The sequence below is a fragment of the Bicyclus anynana genome, chromosome 21 (genome assembly GCF_947172395.1).
Source record: "Bicyclus anynana chromosome 21, ilBicAnyn1.1, whole genome shotgun sequence".
Taxonomy (NCBI): Eukaryota; Metazoa; Arthropoda; class Insecta; order Lepidoptera; family Nymphalidae; genus Bicyclus; species Bicyclus anynana.
In genome coordinates this window covers 4,052,766-4,074,346 of record NC_069103.1, presented here as the reverse complement: position 1 = coordinate 4,074,346, position 21,581 = coordinate 4,052,766, and the positions used below count along the sequence as shown (strand labels likewise).

The window sequence follows — 21,581 nt, the reverse complement described above, 5'->3', positions numbered from 1 at the left end:
GCCGATTCCTATTCACATTTAACCTCCAAATATGACGGCTAACTAGACCCAGCACTGAGAAAAATAAGCTACTTAAATGATCTTCTTACGTACGTACACTTACAAAGTACTACTTAGTACAGGTGCAGCATACGTAAAATAGGTGTTGTATACTTAGTAATGGCGCAGCTTACTGTGTCGTTTAGAAGCAACACCATGCTACTTATGGAGCTTGTATACAACATGCTACCGGCTACATGTGTAATTGTGTAGTTGGCTACGTATTTTAAGTATTTTTAAGGCGGTGCAGGATTTTTTTCTCAGTGAGGCCTTTAGACTCTTTCTAGATAAGTGTCCAATACAGGGCGTATTCGATTGGGGCTATATTGTATTCCTATCCCTACTGCCAGAACACCAACCACCTACAAACTATATTAATGAAACAAACGTAACTTTGTAGCTTTTTACTAAAACCAATTATTATGTATATTATTTTTTTGGATGAAGAACAAAACTTCATATAAACTTCGGTACTCAAATCAAATCAAATCAAATCAAAAATCATTTATTTCAAGTAGGCTCAGTTTACAAGTACTTTTGACGCGTCAGTTGACTATTTGTAAAGATTCTACCACCGGTTCGGAAGGCAGGTTCTGCTGAGAAGATACCGGCAAGAAACTCAACAGTTGCTCTTTTGAAAAAGTCATACAGTATTATAATTTACAATTGATAACAATTACAATTTCTTAGTTTTATTTCCTGTGTGAAGGTGGAAGCTGATCCAATGGCCTCCAAGCGCTTTTAACTCTCCTATTCTAACATCGCCTAATCCAACCTTTGCCTGACATCGTGTGAGAATAACAAAAGCCTTGAAAATTTCACAATTTCATATTTGAAGAAGCAATGATCATATTTTTTTTAGCTTGTAGGAAAATCTTATTTATTACTATTCATTACTTCCCAACTTAATGTAATTGTTTTTTCATTTTTTTATGATCATAATGAAACTAAGATTCTTTACGAAGATTCGGGCATCGCAAATTGGTAATCCAAACTTACCTAACCCTGAATTCTGTATCAGAATATGCTTTGAAACAGAGCTTTCGTTTCCCAACTCAAATTCCTGGCGGCAAAAAGCAACAAACAAATGTTGCCATCCACAACCACATTAACAAGTCGAAGGGACTTTAAACCGCAGTCTTGCGTCCATTAAGCTATAATATGTGCATTGAAGTGCTCAGAAAAACTCAAACTGTCTTTATTTCCGTGGACACTTACATTTTATTGTACGGAACACGTGTTTCAACTCACAATAAACGCTTTGAGAAACAGCACTTAATACCTACTTAAGAGTAATCTCGAGACTCGGGGTTTTTCTTCGCATAGATAAATACAACTGAAAATGCGTTTACTTGCTACAAACATTTGCACTAGACAATTAAAAAAAAAATATTACACTGCAAAACTACTATATTTATTATAGTATTTACAAATGCACTATATTGATGTTTTCCCATGATAATTTTCCCCATACTTATAAGTTTTTGTCAAGATTCTGAAATGAAGACTCTCGATACTTGAAGTTTCTCATTACATAGTTAAAGACAACCGAAAATGCCTTTACTTGCTGCAAACACATACAATTATGTTTCAGCACAAGACAATAAAAAGTAGGTAGATACTATAGATTATACAATTTAAAAATAGTAGTAGATGCAGCTGTGAATGTTACCTGATATGTATTAATGTTTTCTTCTATTACATAACTTTCCCCACAACTATAAGTTTTAGACTATATGCCGGAATGACTATCGCTCAACAAAATCCAAATCAGTTCGATCGCCTACTAGGCCGACAGGCCCAGGTAATGCCTTGTAATCCTTGCAAAAATACTACTCGAATATTTTTTATTAGTTGAACTGAATAACTAGATCATCCACATTCCACCTTATGTTAGAACAAAGTCATCCTTAACAAAACATAACTGAACATTGCCCTGCAATGCAAACTCCCAAAGAATACGTCCTACAATCCCACGACGTCAACCCGGTTTGTGTTCAAATACTTAAGAACAACCAGTATTACAAGGACAATGCAAATAGCTCTGAGGGCACATGGATGTTGCTAAGATAGTCCTGCTCTTTTAATTTGTCGGATTTTTAAATTATCAACATTTTTGCGGGATCTTTACAAGTACAGTTAAGGTCCAGCTGGGCGGATGATGATCATCGGAAGCCGTACACGACAATTAGGCCCAAATCATTTATTAATTACCTTAATGACGGAAACGGAACTCTTGCTACGTCGTTTTTGTCACTTCAATATACCATTCCTTTGGTAAATGAAACCCTGTTTGCGAATTCCTCTTTTAATTTTTGCCTTTTTTCATCAACCTTGCTCTACTACAAATATGCTGTTTAAATGTTCCCTTCTCTACAGTTATAATACGATATACCTACTCGTAATTCCAATACTATAACTTCTACTGTTTTTATACTAAAAGTTATTATTATATCACAAGCAGATGTCTACTTGTACTTAAGTAAACGTTTTCATAAATTGACTCACTCGCTAGAAACATAGGAATAAAGCACAGCTCCCTTTAACCTAAATTACCGAACTCAAAAGGTACAAATAAAGTAATAAAATACGCATACATTAAAATAAATTAACTAGATCTATAAAATTAAAAATAAAAATACTTATCAAAATTTTGCCGCCCTTGTTAAAATATAGTGTTAATTACAAAAATAACACGACTTACGAACCGAAGCAAAGCTTTGCTTGGAGACAGTGAAAAGCATGGTGATAAAACTATATAGTTAATATCTTCTAAGTAACTAACTAATCTAACTATAATTTATTTAAAATATATAATCCTTGAATCTAACATTGTAAAGCAGATAGTACGAAGGAATTACTCATTGTATTACCAATGACTTATTTATATTCTTATTAATGAATGTACTTAAATGGACAAAACAAGAATAAATTATACTATACAATAATGTATATTGTGTTAATGTGTTACTCGCAGGTGTGCGTGATACACCTAGTGATATTTGTTTTTTATACAACACTAGGACCTTGCTTTCATTACCTTTTCTTAAGTTATGGAAGGTGAAAATAAATTTTATTAATTAAAATCGTTATTTGTAACGAATTTTTACAAAACTAATACAAATTTGATTCGATTCGATACAAAACTTTTTACAAATTTAACAAATCTAAAAATAAATAGTAGTAATGAGCTGAAGACGAATACGTTAATTTGTTTCCTGTTCTATACCAAAAATTTTTGTTAATTTAAAGGCTTTTATAGTAAGGATTCAAGCAAAAGATATTCACATATCACAACAAACAACTTCTAAGTCTGGCAAGGTCAAGACAAACATTAAAGGAAAGAGGATATACAATTATTACGTCGGATATCGTAAAAGTGTCATTCAAAGTATTGGGCACCAGTTAGACATCATCATTTCATCGATTTTACGATGTCCAATCTTTCTTTAATCACATGCTAAGCCAAATTGATTTCGATACTAATAACTATGCCCGATTAAACTTTGTGAACAAAAAATTTAGCAAATAAAACAGGCCTCGTCAATTCAAAACCAATAAAGTAAATCAACCAAGTTTTATTCAAATCAAATCTATTATATGTGGAGATTTAAATTTCGCACGACAGTTTATCTTATTTTTTTCCTCGTCTAAAACTAGATTTGTAATTTTCACACCGTCCCGAATTGGCCTTTTATCTATTCAACGACAAATTTGCGCTTGACTTTAGTCTCACGTGATATAAAGTGACGATGTTATTTAATATTCTACCAGACCAGTATCTAAACGCTAGATATCTTAGCGATCGTTTATTCGTAATCGTTATTATCTTATGAAATTATATATTCTAAAGTTAACACAATCAAACTATTAAAAAATATCAAGCAAAGTAAAGTGTAATTTACCTTACTTTTTATTCGTTTCAGATTTCCCTCGAAACCCATTTTTTACCTACACTTGTTATATTTATAAATAAATACAATTAACTACGAATATGAATGTATGTTCATATAATATTAAGCAAAACAAGTTTTTTTATAATAAAGTATATAAAATGAGCTCTTATTTATAGGTTCTTATAACCCTACAGTGTTTGCAAACTTGTAGGGTTTGTATAGTTCATGAGTTCCTGTGACCACCTTCCGATTGCATTATTAGGCCAAATTTTAGTCCATCAGAACTTCAGGAAGTAAGTTTAATTTAGCGTCCAAATATGACCCACATTGGAAAGTAAATAATAGCTTGTAAAAAATCTGCCAATAATCTTTAACACAAGTTCATTCTTCGGGGCTCACAATTATATCTCAGTTACAATCACAGCTTACAAAGCGTGATTTCTATCTAGATATAAGGATATCGTTCCTATGGTATTCCGCTGCAAGGATGTGTGAGTCAAACGCAGCTGCCGGCTCCGAGGAGTAAATCACGATGTACCAGTACAATTAATGCCGCGTGATTCGTAACTACAAGTATTTGTTACCTTTTCAATCCTGTGCCCATCTGCAAAATGGGACAAAATTGGGACATTTTTAAACAAATTAGACTTAATTTTAGAGCCTCGATAGCTCCTTCGATTATAATGAGGCTGTAAACCATATTGAAGTCCACAATCTTAGTAAAGTACTTTAATGGGCTTAAGTAAATATTGTTTAAAAAAACGTTTGGATTTTTTCTTTAACTCTTAAATCGGCCGTGTTTAACCAAGTTTTAACGACATTTTTAAACATGTAAATTGTCACAACTAAAAGCTTGAGCTGTGATACAAAATAGTCTAAATAGACGGTTTTGAACCCTTTAGCTTTCGAATATGAGAACGACCTTGATATTGAGGGTACTTTAGAGAGTTTGAAGTTCAACACAATATATTTTCAAATTACAATATCTGGTGTCTTCGCCGCGTTGCAACGACTTGCGGAACGGACGGCTTCAGTGTGCTCGTGGCGTTCGAGCCGTCCACATCTCTTGTTGTGTAATTTTTATGGGTTGGAATAGGCGGGGAGAGTGACTTGAGTGGAAAAGGGGAGATATCTGTCAAAGCCGCCTTTAACCCTACACACAACGTTCACAAGTGTGTGACTTCACTCATTCTCCGCCATTCTAGGGTCTTATTTTGGTTACAGTTTGATTTGTTAATTAAGTTGTCCTGACAAATGTTGTGAATCATAACCTTAGTTTTCTTATTTTTGTAATCACTTCAGAGTCTGCTAAAACGGGTAACACTATTATAAAGTCCCATGAAAATCTGTCCTGCTGACAACGATCTATTCTACATGAATTGCGCATCCCTTCTTGTTGGAGACTATGTATACCATCAATCCTCATTCTTTGGAAACCGCAATTCGAAATGCGCATGTTATAGTTGTAGAAGATTATACGTACTTAATATATTTATTAATGGGATATAATAAGTTTATGCCGCACGGAATGAATGATACGATTCATCTGTCAACAATGTTGCCAATGCCATTCTGATCATTCTTATAATAATGTGAACGTTTTCACGAACGCGTATCCCAACAGTTATTGCGAACGTGGAAAGAATCGTTGAGCGAAAGGAACAAGTCTGTCTCATTGACTTCATACGTAATAATCTATCGTGCAGTTTTTGTAGCAGACTACCCAAGAAGGTATTGGCATTCTGTTTATTATTTGATCCTTTATTAATACAATTTGTATGAATGTCGATGTCGATTCGGACGAATTCTACGACGCCTGAGCCTTTAGATATAATTTAAATTTAGTATTTTTAATTTTTATAATATGTAGTTATAGATTTGTAGGTACGTAGTTTTAATATTATTGTAAAACTTATTAAATTGGATAAATAAAAACACAAAATCCACCGCAATTTCAGAGGGTAGATAGATGGCGTTACTGCGAACTCGTAAATCTATGGTATGTTTGGTTTACTTACGCATGGTATCTTTGACTTAAAATTCTGTTCTGTGAATAGTGAATAATTATATTATTTGTATGAATGATTAACTTTACATCTAAGGGATCAAATTCTCCCAAACATGTCAACGGTGGAAGTAAAGAAATTGCTCTTGGAAAACAATATTTGACATTCATCTCCCGGTCTAATTTGTCATCAGATATTAATTGATTGAGAATGTGTTCCCATGCAAATCAACATGAACTGTTTAACATAAACAAAATCATACACCTTTTTATGCGTAATGTACTAGTGAAAATAGATAAAACAATTCAATCAATCTATCAATTAAGGCGATGTAAGCCGTCATGTGTGACATATTAATTGGTTCACAAGTGAGCATTTTTTGCGATACACAGAACCGAGTGAGTATATAAAACATTTAAATGATATCAGAACGGTTCAGCTAGAAGATCGGAGCGGGCACCGACCGTGGGAGAGCAGTACAAATCTCAACATCTCAGAACTGGTCGGCAGGTGTGCAAGCGGCGCACACCACCGCACACCCACGCACACTAGTACAACAAACCAGACGCACTTATGAATGAAGCCCGTGTACGTACACTACACACACAAGTTCCAATCTCGCTTGTTTATCTCCCATTTATTTTATACCAAGCCGTCAGACTCCAGAAAGAAATCAACTATTAATTTGTTCACTACCTACCCAGTTAAAACTACCTACCCAGTTAAATAAATAGCGCAGATGAAGTAATTAATACGTCGATAACGATCGTCCGATGAGGTTCACATTTGATTAGAGGATGTACCGCTGGACAGCAATAATCTGTCACTGGAGAGCTTTGATGTCACCGATACGGTTTATGTCGTTTGTAATAAAAATTGAACATTCGAATGGATTATGTGACTGATGCCGACGTGAAGATACCGGAATAGGTTGTAAATTATATAAAAATATCATCTCAATCTAAAGTAATCGTTTCTACATAATATTAAAATTGCTCAACAAAAAATACTGTAAGTTTTACTTACACTATTCTTTGTAGTGATGCGTCTAATAAATATTTTTTTTGTTATTCTTTACAAGTTAGCCTTCGACTACAATCTCATCTGATCGTAAGTGATGATGCAATAAGAAAGCTAACTTGTTAGAAAGAGGATGAAATCAACACCCCTTTGGTTACTACACCGCATCGTACCGGAACGCTAAATCGCTTGGCGGTACTTTTTTACCAGAAGGTTGGTAATTAGCCACGGCCGAAGACTCACCAGACAGACTTGGACCAATTAAAAAAACCTCAATCAGCCCAGTCGGGGTTCGAACCCAGGGTCTCTGTCTTGTAAATCCACTGTGCATACCACGCCACGGAGGCCGTAACATAAAGCAGCATTTAAATACTTTGTCTCTAAGTTTTACATACATTGAAAGGAACTTAACATAGTTGAAAGAGTGAATGTCTTGAAAGCTAAAGATTAATGGGGGAAAAGCGAGCCGTTGGTAACTGGTATTACACCTATAATCAATGATCAGCAATTTCGCCGCCATCGCTTGCTTACTCTAATCAAACCCTTTAGCTGCCCACTGTACATCTAAAGTACTTATTTTCTCAATCGGTCTAATTAACTTTAGCGCCTCAGCACTGATGCTAACTGATAGCTTCCTTTATATTGCGAAGTTTTATCATTAGATCTCCTAACTACTTTATATAAATAATTACACAGACTGACGTATCTAGAAGTTTTTAAATGCATATCTATGACTACACAATAGTAGCGGCCTGCGGTTTCACCCGTGTAGTTTCCGCCCCTGTGGAAGTATGACGATAAAATACAGCCTATGACACTCACAAATAACGTGGCTTTCTAGTGACAAAAGAATTTTCAAAATCGGTTCAGTAGATCCAGAGATTACCCCATATACAATAGCACAAATTTAGTTATTTAAATAGATCGTTACAATCCTACTATTATAAACGCGAAAATTTGTATGGATATTTGGTTACTGAACCAATTTGGCTGAAATTATAATCCCGGAAAAATCCATGGTTCCCGAGGAATTTGTGAAAAACTAAATTTCACGCGGACGAAGTCGCGGGCGTACGCTAGTATTAGTTAGTATAAGATACGTATTTTCCGATTCCGTGGGAATACAGGGATAAAACGAAGATTATGTTTCTCGCTGGTAATGTAACTTTCTATTGGTAAAATAATTTTTAAAATAATTAAAAATATTTTTGTTCTTTTTTTGTCGAATATTTATAATCTCTATTTCTAGTCTGTCAAAATTAGTCCGATAACTCCGATTAAGTAGTTCATTTGTACTCTTGAATAAGGTAATGCTTTCACTCACTCGTGTATAATGAGGAGCAGGTAAAACCAGTGGCCACAAAACTCAAAACAAAGCAATGTCATTACCATTACATACAAAGCGAATGCCACACGCCCTGTAATCTTTGTCAATCTCGACCGAAACGAGTTCCCTCCGATAGATCGGAGATAACGAACAACTATATGCGCCTATTCGAAACGCACCCTTATCTCTATCGGTGTTTATAAAACGCTGAACTTTATTGTATTACAAGTTTAGTTTAGATATACCAGTAAATCAATTGAATCGATACTATAAATTTTTATATTATCGGCATATACTTTTATTTGTTTTTATTATTTTTTTTAAAGAACACAAATTCAGGTCTCGTAACAATATGCATAAGTTAAGAAACAGTAGTTATTGCAGACCCACTTACAGCTGGCCTAGTCACTATTTTGGTCTTTATTAACAACTCATATTCGGCTCACTGCTGAGCTCGAGTCTCCACTCGGAATGAGAGGGGTTATGCCAATGGTCCACCACGCTGGCCCAGTGCGGATTGGCAGACTTCACTCACGCAAAGAATTAAGAAAATTCTCTGGTTTCCTCACGATGTTTTCCTTCACCGTTTGAGACACGTGATATTTAATTTCTTAAAATGCACAAAACTGAAAAGTTGGAGGTGACCGGATTCGAACCTACGCCCTCCAGAATCGGAGGCAGAGGTCACATCCAATGGGCTATTAAAACAAACATCAAATCAATTGACAAAATGTCATCTACAACATACTGTATACTATCCACCAGTAAGCAGCGGATGACATTTGCTACATAGAATCTTAATTTCGTATATGTCAACTAGCTTATGTCAAAGTTAATGAATTAGCCCGGTGGTCGTCACAACATGACATGATTTTGTTTTATTCAGAAATCTATCGTATACAGAAACTGTTTCTTTTTGAGTAATTTTTGACGGACCGAGCAGATGACCTGATCGTTAGTAGATGATAGTAGTATTTCCCCGGACGAGCAATGTCACAAAAAGCTCTGCTACTACTAAAATTTATCAGCATTTACAAGAGAAACAAAAATAAATCAAAAATATCATGCATCGAATAATCTTGACCACACTCGATGATTTACAAAAAAAAACTGTATTTGATTAGCATTTAATTATTTTGTTTTATTATTAAAAGCATATCGATCACATTAATTTATATTATTGAAACTTAAAACCAGGAGCCCAAAAAACATCAAACACGAAACAATTTTATTAGCATCCAATGTAAAGGGAATGCCACACGCGGTCTAATCTTTGTCAAAGACGAGTTTCGATCGATCGAAGATAAAAATACATCGATCGTTCAATCTGGAGGCACCCTTAGTGTTATCGCTGTTTATATAGCCTATTTATCTGATAAGCTTTAATGTAAAAGCATGTAATTGCATCAAAACCAGATTTTTAAATGCTTTTTTAATTAAAACTCTTTTAAGAGCTACGAAATAATTAAAGAATTTGTGATCACTTACTTCGTTTTTGATCATCATCGTATATTATCTATATAATTTTGGATATTTCGATTTATGTCATGAATCTTTTATATAGTGATAGAACTATGATTTTTTTGTCATGTTTGATAGCTTTAGCGATATTGATAAAACTATTCTGTTCATGAAACCAATATACTCGTACCTAACATAAAAAGATCATCTGATGAAAATAGGGTAATTTTATATATAACATTTAAGTCTCCAACCATTTCTCCTACTCACCTAATTATTATTATTATTATTCGCAAAGACTTTGGTAGAAGTAGGTACGGCAATAGTCTAATGAGGCATCAAACCCATGATCTCTCAGTGTTATTGATGCTCTTGTTCCGAAGAAAAAAAATAACATATAAAACGTCAAGTATAAAAAGTGTGTTTGTTGTTGCAGACATACCGTCGCAGGTGCCGCCGCTCACGCCCGGCACCAACAAGAAGATGGCCGAGGCGCTGAAGGCTACCTTCGCCTCCTGGGAGAAGGAACAGCTGCGCCTCGGCGTGCCCAAAGGTAATCCAATGTTTCCCATTTTTCTTAATCGAGTTTATCTAAGTAATCTTCTTTGTATATTAGTAGTTGCTGAACCAGCAGTTGGCCCATCTGATGCCCTGACTACTCTTCGTAGAACACGAAAACGAACAGAGACTTTAAACCCTACAAACAGTTGCTCTGTGTGCATTAACTAGACTGTTAAGTCTCATGGAATTTCAAGTAATGGTAGTAGGGAAATAACTTATCAGTTATCAGTCATACATTATAGGTACGTCTGGCGACTACTAATTAATAGTCTATAACCATTAAATTTACAACATTATAAAAATGATTACCGATACGTGTCAGGTTTAACTATCTGACATTCTATTCAACAACTCTTTAAATTCTTTATCATCTAAGTTGAATGAATAATCTAAAGAGTAATATAAACAATTGTTATTTTATTCCTTGGCTTTTAGCTTTCCTGATATAATCAAACACAACATTTCTATTTTTTTAAATATCCTCATCCGCGTCATCTTCTTCTTAAAACCAAACACCAATTAATATAAAATGACTACCGAATTATGGTAGACTTCATTTTATAGTTGTATAAACAATATTTCATTTTGTATCGCCCAGTCATTGGAGCGCGCCATTTTATGATCAGGAAGAAAAAGCAATAAAAATACAAAAATATACTTTTCAAACTTAGTTGCAATAGATCAGAAACACGGGAACAAAATGTTTAGGATCACCGCTCGCACATTTCGACACAGCCATTCAAAAGAGTTGTAAATGTTAAATATAAATAAACAAATGGATTACATTTGGGTTTATTATTACACAATAAAATTTCTTCGGTTCGTTTGATAATACCTCATATATTTTTTTTAATTTTAATAACGATATTCATGTGGATATAAGAATAACTCAACATGTAAAGCTCAATTTTTCTTCATTATGGAGAACTCATAGAGATTCCAATGCACCACGGGAAGCACGGATGTCCGACTTTTACTCTCTAAAACCTCATCATCTAATCTTGCGTTGGGGAGACGAGATACGACCCCGAACTCCGTCAATGGATGACCGCTGGGGCAGACCGATCTCGAGTGCTTGACACCTGTTTGGATATTGAAGTTTGATCAGTCCCACTAACAAATAGAATATCCATCAAAGGAGAGACAGACAAATAATCAATCATACTCCTGCTTTCGACCTTTCCAATCGCAACAACGAAAGTTCGCTGATATAACTGCAATAGTAACCACCATACCTGCAAAGACGACTAGAATAAACATGTGCCAGTGTACCTCTTTTATCTAAGACTTAACATCACTTAACATTAGGTGTCATTAAGGTTGCCAACATTTCTTAAGAAAAATATAGTATTTTTCATATTTACCAATAAAAAATATAGTACGCTTAAAGAAAATATAGTAGGTACAATGCTATATATTGTAGTACGATTGGCAGCCCTGGGGGTGATCGCAATCAAGGGCTAACTTGTCAAAGAATAAAAAAAAGAATTTACTGAGCAATCGTTCAACAATACCTGTAATAAAAGCATAGACAACATAGAGCTATGCCATAACACACGGGTGACGAGTTCGACGCCCGTCGCGCCGGAAGTGCGTGCGTCTGCGCCGTGTCTATTCGCGCTTCCGTCACCGGGAAAATCACGCAGGACGACCGTATGAGCGGCCAGTTATTGCATTATCATCATCATAATCTGACAACATATCACGATAAACTGCAAAATCTACACTAATATTATAAAGAGGTAAAGTTTGCGGTATTGTAGGGGTAATCTCTCTCTGGTAGGTGGATCTACTGAATCGATTTTGAAAATTAATTTGCCATTGGAAAGCCACGTTATTCGTGAGTGTCATAGGCTATATTTTTCCCTTTATTCTCACGGGAACGGGAGCTACGCGGGTGTAACTAGTAGTAGATATAACAAGGTACATTCGTGAACTTGAAAATTTTGAAGGTTCTATTTTAAATCCGTATGTTTACATAATGTAAAACTAACTACCTAGTTCCTATGATTTGTATATTCTACCTTGTATCTTTCGATCATGAGGTTTTAGGTCGTATGAAATATTGAGCTGATTTTCTTTTCATGAAACTCAGCAGCAGGTGGGTTTAAGTTTTATCTTAATATATAAATGCGAAAGGTCATTCAGTATCACAAAATCTCGAAAACCACTTGGCGTGCAACTATGAAATTTGGCAGGGAGGTAGTTTACAGTTATTATATATCCGCTAAGAACGGATTTTGCAAGAGGGCCGGATTAAGGAGGTCTAAGGGCGGACGAAGTCGCGGGCGTCCGCTAGTATCCTATGGGTACGACAGAGATGCCTGGCCATATTTAAAATTGCCTGATAATTATGAACCTATCACTTAATCTGAAATCAAACCCAGGTCGTAAGTCGTGATCGGTGTTAAAAATTAACTTTGCAATTGCACGTTGTAGAGTCAACATCTCCTGGGGATGCTCCGGTTCGGGGTGAAACGTACGTAGAGAGTTTTTGTCGGACCTGGGTTGTAGCATGGGTTCGTCGGATGATAGAAAAATAAATAAATTATTATCTATTAACTTTTATAGCCTTTGTTTTGATAAAAACAGGCTTAAGGTACAAATGTACACATTTTAACATTTGCACTCAAATTACGTATCAGCAAGTGTTATAAATTGTTCAGCCTAATAAAGTGACTCATAACACAAAACACAGTGCAACCGGTTTTAAAATGTATTTATTATTCAATTAAACACCTAGAGATCCTCTTTAGGTCATCTTGTGATATAATATCAACTGTTTTTAATTACGCATATGAATTAAACTAAACTGTTTGAAGTTTTTTATTCATTTAAAATGAAAAAATATGATGAAAAACGACGTCGTGTTTGAGTTGTACGCCGAGATAAAATATATACTAATAATAAAAAGCTGAAGAGTTTGTTTGTTTGATTGAATGCCCTAATCACAGGAACTACTGGACCAATTTGAAAAATTCTTTCAATGTTAGATAGCCCATTTATCGAGGAAGGCTTTCAGCTATATATTATCCCCGTATTCCTACAGGAACGGGAACCGCGCGGGTGGAACCGCGCGGCGTTAGCTAGTACATAATATGCCTGCAGAACAGAGCAACACTGCTTGGCGGCTACAATAAGCACATCAATCTATCACACGCATTATATTTTACTACTACTCAGACACCTAAGTCTGATATTACTATTTGAAAAAACCGGCCAAGTGCGTGTCGGCCCACGCACAGTGTTGGGTTCCGTAGACAAAGTCAGCACTTGAATCTCTTAGGTAATGCACAAAAATAATGATACGATCCCTACCATGGGATAGACCATAAAAAATTCATGCATGTTCCCTACATGCAAAGTAAGAAACCTTAATAAAATGCTAATTTACAGCTTTCTAGTAATAATAGTCTCTGCGCTAAACCGACATAGCGAAACTATAAGGGTTCCTTGTGGATTACGGAACCCTAAAAATAAAAAATATTCCAATAAAACTCTCGTTTGTTATACACAATGACACAGAGCTGATCATTTATTATAGTTACCGCAGTATATGTAGGTACACCTCTCATAGACTGTATGCCACATGCGTATGCCACGTAATGGGCACTGTTACAAACTTAGCATAGCCGACTGTCATCTGTGACCTAGAGCGTAATAAACCCGTCTAATAAAGATTTATGAAGGCAATTTTATAATCATCCTGTATCAGCAGCATCTGGTCACACGATTGACTCATCTCACCTGAGAGATCAAATCATTTTAAAACGAATATAAAGTACGACCTTAAAGATATATTCGGAGCTTGTTGTAAATTTTAGAAATTAATAATTATGATATATATACTTAAACAAATTGTAAGATTTATTTGGGAAAAAAATGACAATTAATTTATTATTTTCATTTGGTATACTTAAAAAAACAGTGCCGTGATAGCCACAGCCTCAGATTCCGGAGGATGTGGGTTCGAATCCGGGGCATGCGCCTCACACTTTTCAGTTGTGTGCATTTTAAGAAATTAAATATTACGAGAAAAAACATCGTGAGGAAACCTGCATACCTGAGAATTTTCTTGATTATCTGCGTGTGAAGTCTTCCAATCCGCATTGGGTCAGCGTGGTGGACTATTGGCCTAACCCCTCTCATTCTGAGAGGAGACTCGAGCTCATCAGTGAGCCGAATATGGGTTGATAATGAATACTTAAAAAAATCAATTTGATTGAATAAATTGCTCTTGCATAGTGGAAACTCGTAGTTTTTTCAAAAGATGTAATTTTCATGAAATTAAAGACATGTTTTAACTAGGGTATGAATAAACTTTACTAAAAAGCCTCGTCAACAAACAAAAAACGCAATAAAAAGTGATGTCTTTATTAACCTCTTTCTTTATCTAATGTACTGGTCTACTTACTACGAAGCTTTCTGATAATGACCTATTGACACCAAAGCTCGTCGCACTTAGCACCATATTAACACATAACTAACACATTTATCAAACGATATAAATATTATCACATGCCTAACACTTTTATTGATTGAGTCATTCCACATAGATCCTAGACATCGAATTACTGTGGAATGTAACTCGACATGAAGAAAAATCTATATACCTATATATGTAACCTAATATTTATTTATCTAATAGACGTAGTTCATGCTTGTTTTATACTACCACGTGGACTTTCGTGATTTTTTTCACGTATCCGTAGGTACGTACTTCTTTTCACGTATCCATACTGGTAACCGTTTAGCCAGTAGAGGGTGGGGACACTTGACTCTCCTGCATCTTCAGGTCGTACTTGCACAATCTCGTAGGATTTAGATCTTGCTTACCAAGCAACGTATATGACATCTGCGCCGGACGGACAAACGTTTTTAATAAACATATTTTTTTTATTACAAGTTTGCCCTTGATTACAATCGCACCTGATGATATGATGCAATCTAAGATGTAAGCGGGCTAACTTTTTAGGAGGACGATGAAAATCCACACCCCTCTCGGTTTCTACATGACATCGTACCGGAACGTTAAATAGCTTGGTGTCTTTGCCAGTTTGGTGCTAACTAGCCACGGCCGAAGGCTCCCACTAGATTATATTTATGCTCGTGATTGGAACTCGTGGCCACATTTTTAACGTTTTTTGCTCCGCAACGAATAGACCTTGGTCTGACAGACCCTTTGGATTCAAGGATTCGCTTGAAGAAAATGACAGAAAACGATGATAAAAAGTTAAACAGTTTTGTCATATTATACTTATAGAGAATCTAAATGTAGGTACACTCGTAGAAGCAAAAAATCACTCACCAAGAAATCTCAAAAACAGCTTGATGTAAATTTGGCAGGGAGGCCGCTAAAACGGATTTCGCGACAGGACCAGATTAAGATTGACAAATTCACGGGTGTCCGCTAATAAAAAACATATTACCACAACAAGAAAGCATGAAAATGACCAACAAAAACGTTACTTCAAAAATCGCAGGCACCTATTACGTTATACCGCGTAGTCATTTACAAACAGGGTCGAAGTATCCAGTAGCACAACCAGCGTGTCCCGAAGGCGGCCATTAAAAGCCGTAATTAAAGTAATTATTTATTATTAGCCCGCTCTCGTACCGCTTTTCGCTCGGAGAAAAAGTCAAACACCGACCGACCGTCATTTGTAACTAGTAAAGAAAGAAAATATATTTATTACTACATTATGCCACACACCACAATTATTTAAGAATAATACCCTGCGATATGTGGCATAACCTAGAAAAAGGTCCTAGCTCAGCATATTGCTGTATGCTCCCCATAAACAAAGAACATACAGCGCTGATTTTCAGCTAGGACCCAGTTCTAAGTGCCACCATGAAAACAGGCAACATAAACCTATATTTAAAGCAAAACCAAATTAAAACATATAACTAGTTTAAAACATATAAAAAAGAACAAAAAGAAAAATTATATAACATTAAAGTACCTACAGTATTAAAACCAACAATCAAATTTATTCCCAAGTTTAAATTTACCTACTATACTATTATTATTATATTTACTTACTATAACTACATAATAAATAAAAAAAAAAAGAAAAAGAATATTTATATAAAAATGTAATATGAATGAATAATTACTAAATTTGTACATTATTAAATATAATATTGATTACACATATAAGTTACACATAGTATAATATATAAATATTTGCTATAAGAAAGAAAACTCCGCCACATGATGCTGGAATTCCATCTGTTTGTCGAGGAGAAATCGGTTCAATAATTTTTTAAATTTAAATTTAGACTTGATTTTTTTTATTGGTGGGGGAATATTATTCCAGCATTTAGTAGCGGAGTATGTAAATGACCCTCTAAACGCGGCAGTACGGTGAGGGGGAACCCGAAATTGATGTCGGCAGCTGCGACGCACGGTTTCATCATCAGCCGCCCAAGTGAGTTTATGAAGAAGATACAGTGGTTTACCCTCCTTAATAACTCCAAACAGTAAACACGCCAAATGTAACTTTCTTCTAGTTCTCATCTTTAACAAACTATGATGGTTCAAAAATGGAGTAATATGAGTTCTTGGCGGGACATTAAAACAGAAACGAGCACAAGCATTTTGTACTCGTTGTATTAAGCGCTTGGTTCTACACAGAAGTCGAGGACCAAATACAACATCTGCATAGTTAAGCTTTGACAATACCAAAGATTCGACCAATTTTATACGTAGTTCCTGAGAGAGGTAATCACGGACCTTATAAATGATTTTTAGCCGATAAAAACAATTTCGAACTACCTCTGCCACATGATCCTCAAACCTAAGGCCAGAATCCATAAGTAGACCTAAATTACGTGCTTGGAAAACTCGCTCCAAAATGTTACCCCTAATGGAAATATTGACATGCTCCAAATTGACTTTATGCAAGTAACACATAACTCCATTTGAACGGAACCCACTTAGCATTCGCGACAGCATTTTCAAAAACGCATTTACATCGCGAACTTGAAAAATTGAAAATTAAAGTTTGTAATACCTGTCGTACATTTAGTTACAAAATATAAACCAAAAATGTTACTACTACCTACTATAGTTGTTACTATAGTTGGTCTACTTTCGGAAGGCTTTTGAGGCTTTTTGACGGTCTCCGTGGCGCAGTGGTGTGCGCGGTGGATTTACAAGATGGAGGTCCTGGGTTCGATCCCCGGCTGGGCAGAGTGAAATTTTCTTAATTTGTCCAGGTCTGGCTGGAGGCTTTGGCCGTGGCTAGTTACCACCGATTTAGCGTTTAAATAACAATAAAACATTGTTATTTTACATATATCACAGACAGACACTTAAATTTTATTTATATGTATTGATAATCAATTTATTTATAGCAAGAAGTTTGTAATATGACAAAAAATATGAAATTATTTAGAAGAATTAAGAGCCAATCCGCATTGGGCCAGCGAGGTGTAATATTGACCTAACCCCTCTAATTCTGAGAGCAGACTCGTGTTCAACAGTGAGCCGAATATAGGTTGCTTATGAATATGAACAATAAAATACATATTAGCTACGTATCGAATTAAGAATTATTGTTTTTTGACGCCGTCTGTTACCTAGCATAAAAGCAAACTTTTTATTACTTAGACCGTAATAGAAGATAATATTAACGTTTTTACTATTTCAATGAAAATACTTATACATAGATGAAACGCTATTAGAAAATTACGCTGAGAACACAAGGATGCCGCTTGGTTGGAGATATAAATCTTGAGTGCAAAGCATGCTAAGACCTTTAATGAAGATTTTTTTGCTTTACCTGCATTTAATGGCAGAGTTTTTACATTAATTGAAAAGCGATGTCAATTCGTTAAGCTATTAAGCTTTACGATCTTCCTTAATCGAACAATAAAAGAAAAGACAAGCTGGTAATTTTCACTGATAATAACTTAATTTGGCGAGTTCGTAAAATTCAATATGTAAATATCGCTTGACTATAGTCTCTTCTGTATGGACCAAGACGCGTTTATAACTCTCGTAACTTTAATTTTATGTTTTTAACTAATTTCTGTCTTTCATTTATTTATTTCTCCTTTTTTTTAATTCTTAACAATATTTTTTACAAATTTTTAACAATATTCATACAAAATACTAGCTGCCGCGCGGTTTTACCCGCGTGGTTCTCGTTTCCGTAGGATTACGGGGATAAAATATAGCCTATAGCTTTCCTCGATAAATGGGCTATCTAACACTGAAAGAATTTTTCAAATCTGACCAGTGAGATTATTATTCCTGAGATTATCGCTTTTAATGAAACAAACAAACAATCAAACTCTTCAGCTTTATAATATTAGTATAGATATATATATAATACAAAACACTATCGTAATAAAAAAAATCGACTATTTATAACTAATCTAATAACATTACCTGACGTTTCAAAAATTCTTGTAAATTAACCCTAAAATAAATTTTAACTATAGAGTACATCGTCTTCTCGGATAATGCACAGGTCTCTTAAATAGGGATCGAAAGACCTACAAGTGTTAGGTATAGGGATTTTCCGCAGTTCATATATATATATAGGTAGGTACTTGTGGCCATTGTGTTCAGCGACTCGTTACATTGTAGTCAATGTTGTTACGATATTGACTACAATGAAACTCTTCCGATACTCGGGACTAGTGGTCATCGTAGTCAAGTCTATAATAGCCAAGATGCAATCGGATTTTAACAAAGTACGGATATACTTACAATTATGTATAAACTAGCGGACGCCCGCGACTTCGTCCGCGTGTAATTTAGTTTTTCACAAATCCCACGGGAACCATGGATTTTTCCGGGATAAAAAGTAGCCTATGTGTTAATCCATGCTATAATATATTTCACTATCAAATTTCAGCTAATTCGGTTCATTAGTTGAGGCGTGAAAGAGTAACAAACATTCATATCATCAAAATCATCAGTTTTCGCTAATATCGGGAAACCATGGATTTTTTCAGTATAAAAAGTATGTGTTAATCCAGAGTAAAATCTATTTCCATTCCAAATTTCAGCCAAATCGCTTCAGTAGTTACTACATTTCATTCCGGAAAAAATCATGGTTCCCGCGGGATTTGTGAAAAACTGAATTCCAAGCGGACAAAGTCGCGGGCGTTCGCTAGTAAAAAATAAAACCTCACAAACTTTATAATAAGTATTGATATCGACGGGTGACAGAAGGGCTGGCTCATTTTTTGCGCAAAGGATCAGCCTGCCTGTGCAGCCAGTATTCTTGCCACCATGCAACGGGGGCATGATTTGCACAGTTATTAGGATAAGTTAGCTTAAGTTCCTTAATACCTACTCTCTCAATAAAAAAAAGTCAGTATACATTAAAAAATAGGTAGATATAACAGTGTTTTTCCAGTTTTAAAAGTAACTAATCGCTGTTAATATACCGTAGTCCGAAGAGGATTTCCGTCCTCAATCTCGGAATAGTCTTTTCCCAAGATTAGGACACGAAAATCTCAGTCGATAAAATAAAAGCGATCGAATGTGGCAACCTCTAGAACAATTAACCGGGCGGCGAACCGTTGGTTAACACCGGAACTTGCATCACTCGCCGGAAGTTGCCTGACCTTGAAGCCTAGCGGGCCTCTGCTGATAAAAGTGATTTCTAATGTAGCTTTCCACATGCGTCTTTGAAAATGCACGTCTCGACAAACTATTGATACATATTTATCGTTTTTATTTCACTGCTGAGCTCGAGTCTCCTCTCAGAATGAGAGGGGTTAGGCCAATAGTCCACCACGCAGGCCCAATGCGGATTGGCAAACTTCACACACGCAGAGAATCAAGAAATTCTCTGATGTGCAGGTTTCCTCACGATGTTTTCCTTCACCGTTTGAGACACGTGATATTTAATTTCTTAAAATGCACACAACTGAAAAGTTGTAGGTGCATGCCCCGGACCGGATTCGAACCCACACCCTCCGGTATCGGAGGCAGAGGTCATACCCATTGGGCCATCACGGCTCTTGGAAAATGTCTAAGTATGTTTGTTCCTCTTTTACGCTGCGGCTACTGATGCGATTTGGTTGAAATTTGGAATGGAAATAGATTTTACTCTGGATTAACACATAGGCTACTTTTCATCCCGGAAAAATGCATGGTTCCCGCGGGATTTGCGAAAAACTGAATTCCACGCGGATGAAGTCGCGTGCGTCCGCTAGTAATTAATAATAATAATATATAAAAAATTTTATTCAGCCAAAAAAAAATACAATCTACTAGCTTATAAACTAATTAAAAATATTATAATTACTTAAGGACGTAGGTACAATCATAAGTAAGTCTGTTAATACTTAGATAATTAATATTAAACATTCAGCTCTATGCTACAGCTAAGATACTGTAGCGCCGATTTTCAGGCATGACCCCAGGGTGAGCTCACGGACCGATCGGTAATGCGTTTGCGTCGTCGCTATGATGTTAATAATTATTAATGAAGATGTTTTTACTTGTACCCAGATCCTCGACAATGGAGCGAGGCGGCCGTGGCGGCGTGGCTGCGATGGGCTGCCCGGGAGTTCTCGCTAGAGGGGGTAGCGCTACAACAGTTCGCGCGCGCCCAGGGCAAGGACATCTGCGCGATGGGCAGGGACGAGTTCGTCGCACGGGCGCCCGCCTTCATGGGCGACATACTATGGGAGCACTTGGAAATACTACAAAAAGGTTTGTTATGACTGTTACGCTACCCATTCACGATCAATTCTGCAGGATTGCACGGTAAACTTAATCGTGTGTGACTGCCGTTAGACCCCGCGCTGGCAAAAAGAGTGCCAAGTTCTGTAAAATGTATGTATGAATAACTTCATATCACTGTGCAGATAGCAACGAAGTCTATAGATAATAGTTACAAACGTTGCGGAGAATGCAGAACCCAGTACGCTTGATCGCTTCTACGCGAGCCCTAACTACAAATACTAAAACGATTGATACTATTACATAATAGGGCATTGATTAAATCTGTAACGATTACTTCGTCTGTAACAATAAATGGTAATAGAAATGAAGATTTCTCTTTCGTGTACAACTTCTATACATCGTCGTAACCACAATTAATAACAATTGAATCACATTTTAGACGGAGTTTCTGAATATATATTTTAAGGATTAAATATTATAACACTTCGAATTGTTGCAGCAGTTAATTTAGATGTAGCGGATACGTTAGGTAAACAACTTTAACCTTTTTTGTATCTAATTTATACCTATATAAGAAGGTATTTTATTAATCGTCATAATGGTACATCATT

General features: G+C 35.8%; 1 protein-coding gene across 2 annotated transcripts in view; it reads left to right on the top strand.

Moving 5' to 3' along the window:
• The window catches only part of LOC112044315 (ETS-like protein pointed), a 210,684-nt gene that overhangs the window by 138,711 nt on the left and 50,392 nt on the right, over positions 1 to 21,581 (top strand). For both annotated transcript variants that reach the window (XR_008251953.1, XM_024080129.2), the window contains 2 exons: positions 10,186 to 10,302; positions 20,794 to 20,997. Coding sequence is in view for 1 of the 2 variants with exons in the window: in XM_024080129.2 (XP_023935897.1) it covers positions 10,186 to 10,302; positions 20,794 to 20,997 (321 nt within the window). In the remaining variant the exon portion in view is untranslated. The remainder of the gene's footprint in view (positions 1 to 10,185; positions 10,303 to 20,793; positions 20,998 to 21,581) is intronic.